The following is a 5177-nucleotide window of genomic DNA, read 5'->3' as shown; positions in this document are numbered from 1 at the left end:
GAAGACTCTAGAGCATGTAGTAGTATTGTTCTTGGACTTCAAAGCATACATCCCGAACTTAGAAAAGCTCTAGGTGTTTCCATTATTCTCATGTTTTAGCAAGACAGAAATCCATATCGTTCTTGCCATGGGACTAGCGGTCAGTGAGTTCTTTGTGATCCTCAACTGCCATTATGTCATCGGTGCCAAAATCTATGCCAATTCTGTCGAGCCTGAAAAATAAAGTAGCGTGAGCAACAGATATATCTACTGAAACAAAAAACCTAGGAGCTTAATCTCATGGAAGATAATTCAAACGACGAGCTCTAATTGAACAACATGGCCTTCTGGCATGCATGAGAGTTTAGTTTTGAAAAGATAAAAGAATGGACAGGGTACTTCAAAAGAAAGGGTCTCTTTAGCAAGTGCCAGCACCTTTGCCCTAAGCTTAATCACATGAAACCGCTTTTTGAAGACTAGTTTCAAGTGGGGAAAACTTGCATTTTTGAAGCATAAATAGCGAGGTTTAAACACAATTGTCATGAACAAATTTACACAAACAACTTAAAAAGTACAGACCCCCACTCATCAAATACAGAGCATGATGATCCAAAACCAAAATACCATTGCAAATTTGAAATAGCAGCCACCAACCACACATCATTGTAGTTATTCAAGCTGCAAGAGTCCAGTTTGAAAAGCCAAACCAGCAAACCCCGCTAATCTTCACCAGATCGAGCAATAAATCAAAAGATAGAGAAACAAATTCATATGACGCCAAATAGATGTACTCAACTTCGCTCAGAAATTCTCTAGAAGCACCAACAATTTAAAGTTAAAAACCACATGCTCAGTGGGCATTGTCCTCTCTCTCCATATAACCAAATAACGTCGCAAACCCCCCTCTCTCTCTCTCTCTCTCTCCAGCGATCTGTCCATGTCCCCCAAAATCAAATCAAGTATTCGAAACACAATTAGAACAATTATTCATGTAAAAATCTGGGAAACAAGGTCCTACATACCTTCAGTGAAGAGAATTAGGGCCAGATCCCTTACATAATGATTTTGTTCGGGATATGAGCAATCTTCTCCCAATCCTCGCCTGCTTGTCTTTTGCAACTGTCCCCCAATTCTCCACAATACATGATGTATAGGGCAGTAAGGGATGTGAGCCTTCGCATTGCTTCAGGGAATGATGTCAACGAGGAGCACGTGTGGATTCTAAGAGTTTGAAGTGATTGAAGGGCCTCAATCTGCTCTGGTATATCCTTCAAATTGTCACAACCAATAATATTAAGACCCTTGAGATTGCTGGCCTGTAGAACCCACTGTGGGAGAGATGTCAGTTTGGGAAGCTTATAGATGAATACGGAGTGGAGAGTCTGAAGGCCTCCATGGAAATCCAAGATGTTGCCGCTTTCGTCTTTGGATATATCCAGCTCCTCACATTCCTCAATGTGGAGAGACTCGAGACTGCGGAGCTGTAGAATCCAGTGTGGGAGAGATTCTAGTTTGGGAAGACGAATGATTTGTAGAGACCGGAGAGTCTGAAGGCCTCCATGGAAATCCAAGATGTTGCCGCTTTCATCTTTGGATATATTCAGCTCCTCACAGTCGATGAAAACTAGGTCAGTAAGGGATGCAAGCCTTCGCATTTCTGTAGGTAATGATGTCAACGAGCGGCACCGAATGATTTCAAGTCGTTGAAGTGATCGAAAGGCCTCAATTTGCTCTGGTAATGCCTTCAAATCACAGTCGCGAATTTCGAGAAGCTCGAGATTACTAGCCTGGACAAGCCACTGTGGGAGATATGCTAGTTTGGGAAGGTCATTCATTTTTACATGGCGGAGACTGTGAAGGCCTCCATGGAAATCCAAGATGTTGCTTCTTTCGTCTTTGGATATATCCAGCTCATCGCAGTTGTCGAAAACTAGGTCGGTAAGGGATGCAAGCCTTTGCATTCCTTTAGGTAATGATATCAACGAGCGGCACGAGACAATTTTAAGCCGTTGAAGTGATTGAAAGGCCTCGATTTGCTCTGGTAATGCCTTCAAATTACAGCCGTCAATTTTGAGAAGCTCGAGATTGCTGGCCTGGACAAGCCACTGTGGGAGATATGCTAGTTTGGGAAGGCCCTTAATATTTACATAGCGGAGACATTGAAGTCCCTGGAAATCCAAGATGTTGCCGCTTTCGTCTTTGCATAAATCCAGCTCATCACATAGCCAGACAAAGAGATCCACGAGGTTGGGTAGGTGTCGCACACGTTGGCCAGATATATTATCCCCAAGATGAGAAGTCAATGGCATGGCTTTCAACTTCTTACAATAAAAAATATGTAATTTCAATAGACTAGGAAACGATGCTGTTGAAGTGGATGAATGGCCAGACTCGATGTATTCCAGTTCATCCAGCCTCGAAATCCGTAAAATCTTGAGGTGAGGTAATTGGCCTAGTGGAGAGAGACGTTTACATCTTCCACAGTCTTTAAACTCTACCTCAACTAAATTTGGCAAGGAAGACACGAGGCTATCCATCATCCACCTTGGAAAGCTCTCACCTTCATATCCAGTGATTGTCAACTCCTGCAGATTTGAGGGTGGCTGCAGTGCATCCAATAGAGCTTCATTTCTAGTTCCAGTCCAAATTACTGCGTCATCAGTATTGAAACCACCCCATTTAAGTTCCAAAGATTCCAGAGACTGCTTCCCTGTCAAGTTTGCAGCTTTGTATTCTTCTACTGCATCTGTTACGTGTCCCAAATTTTCAATGCAAAGGCTTCCCCGAATGTTATTAAGGCCATATAGCTCCCCAAGTTTGCCATAATTCTTAGCACAAGCTTTGTCTTTGGGCAAAATGAAGCAGTTCAGCCTATGTAGAGAACTCAATTGCCCTAGTCCACAGGGAACATAACTAAGTTTCTCACAGTATTTTATGCCTAGATTTCGAAGGCTAACTAATTTCCTTATACCCCTTGGTAATTCTTCGAGGTTACGACAATTATCAAGATTAAGCATTAGCAAATTCTGCAATTCCAAAATGGAGTTAGGAAGCCTTCGGAGCATCCAATTGTTAGAGAGATCAAGATACGTGAGATACTTCAACTCACAGATGGACCGCCGATTCTTCAAATATGTGTGATGTAGAACCAAGACGTGCAACCTTTTGAAACGCATGATTTGGCGTAAATCTACTTCCCTACTTCCCCCCAAAAAAATTAATGTTCTCAAGTGACTTGCTTCCAAGCATGGGAATGGAAGGGGAAGGTCACCCATGGATATATGACGAGTTCTTTCATCTATGAATTTTGTGTCATTCCCTACCACACGACACTCATTCCACCGCAACCAAGCAAGCTAGATCATGCATCAAATCATGCATCTTGCAAGTCTCTATTTTCGTGATCGGATCTTTTTTAAAATCTTGAAAAAAGTTACTCCGAAGTAGATTCATGAAATATTCATGGGCAATGTCTTCTAAAGGCTCACTTGTATTTGATGGCTTGATGAATCCTTCGCCACCCAAAGATCGACCAAAGTCTCTTATTTATCTTATCATCTTTGGGAAACAATGAACAAAAAGCGAAACATCGTTTTAAATGTGAAGGAAGATTGTCATAACTTAGCCTAAGAACCGATATTATTTCTTCTTCACTTCGACATACTTACGGGAGCTTATAATCTTTGAAATGTAACCATTCAGCTTTTGTTTTCTTAGAAAATAGTAAGCTTCCAACATTCGAACAACCAATGGAACACCGAGCACCTTCTAGCTATCTCTTCGCCAATAGGTCGCAAGTCAGGATCTTGTGTCTCCTCTCCTTTTGGAAAAGCCATTTGCATTAACAAATCGACGGACTTTATTTTAGATAATCCCCCAAGAAGATAAGGCAAAGTAGTGTAGGTGATATCCGCAACCGAATGAAGACGTGTAGTTATAAGGATCTTGCTTCCTCTAGCACCTCCCACCAATAATGATTTCAATTTGAGCCATGTTTCTAGTTTTGCATCCCAATAATCATCTAAAACTAAAAGATATCTCCTTCCATCAATTACTCTCCTCAGTTCATTTTGTAATTGTTCCATCACATAATTCAATTCCTCCTTCATCACACCAGCTAAGATATTTTTCACTATTTTTTTCATGTCAAAGTCATTAGAGACACATACCCACATTTTCAATTCAAAATGTTCACTGACCATCTTATCATTATATACATGTTGAGCAAGAGTTGTTTTTCCAAGCCCACCAATACCAACTATTGGAAGGATGGAAACATTCCCTTTCACGTCTAAATCCAATAAAAATTTCTTAACAGTCTCCTTATCATCATCTCTCCCTATAATATCCCCCTCACATGCAAAGGAATGTGTCTCTTCTCTCTTCCTCCACTCTCTCTCGGGGAGCATATTCAAGCCGAATTTCCTATTAGCCTCAATGACTTCTATTCTTTTCTTCACTGCTCTTACTTTGTGACTCATCTTCAATATAAAAGCAACCTGGTTTGAACCAGAGAAAAATTTCCTTACCTCCTTGAATATTTTATTGTGGCCTCTCAGTTCTTGTCGCGTAGCTTCTACATTGTATTCCTCAAGCACGTCTAGTGCGTCATAAAAAGCGCCTTTCAGTCTATCAACCCAATCTTTGATTTCGCGACTCCGGTAGTATTGCTCCTCTGCATCATCCAGTACAGCTTGAAGCGTGGAGACTGTGTCCCTAAGTGCCTCGAGTTCTTGCTTGTTGCCCCATAACTTTCCAATATTTTCTATTGCTTGAGGAGCTAGACTAGCAACGATCTCCCCCACAATGCTAACAATGACAGCTTCTGCCATTTTTGTTCTCGGTGTTCCTTTTTCCTTGTCTCTCTATGGATCAGAAGATACCAGTACGGTCGTTCCAGGGCTATAGGCTTCTCAAAACCTGCATAAGAAGTTTAGGTTGACGCTTACGTAAGACTGGCAAATCAAAATGTCGGCAAATCTAATTTTCGACTTCTTTGACCAACTCGTGTTATTGAAGATAGGATCCACGCAAGAAAAGAAAATCAATAATGCATATGGGACCCACCGAGGTCTGCGATTAGTTTGTCCAAATCATGCCTAATTGTAAGCTGTTATTAAGAATTAAATCTAGGTGTAGCTATTGGTGCAAAATTCCAGACGAAATTGACTTTCCCCAAGAATCAATATTTTCAAAAG

The 5177-nt window shown here is 41.1% G+C and overlaps 1 protein-coding gene across 1 annotated transcript; it reads right to left on the bottom strand.

Moving 5' to 3' along the window:
- Positions 1-1031: 1031 nt before the first annotated feature.
- LOC120290536 (putative disease resistance protein RGA4) lies at positions 1032-4811 on the bottom strand. The gene is made up of 2 exons (XM_039306831.1): positions 3745-4811; positions 1032-2850 (listed from the first exon to the last, which is right to left on the bottom strand). Exons 1-2 carry the CDS (start codon positions 4809-4811, stop codon positions 1032-1034), a joined length of 2886 nt encoding a protein of 961 aa, XP_039162765.1.
- Positions 4812-5177: the final 366 nt, after the last annotated feature.

Source organism: Eucalyptus grandis, chromosome 2, assembly GCF_016545825.1.
Source record: "Eucalyptus grandis isolate ANBG69807.140 chromosome 2, ASM1654582v1, whole genome shotgun sequence".
NCBI classification, from domain to species: domain Eukaryota; kingdom Viridiplantae; phylum Streptophyta; class Magnoliopsida; order Myrtales; family Myrtaceae; genus Eucalyptus; species Eucalyptus grandis.
The sequence above is the reverse complement of the archived record's forward strand: the minus strand, read 5'-3'. Positions and strand labels throughout refer to the sequence as shown.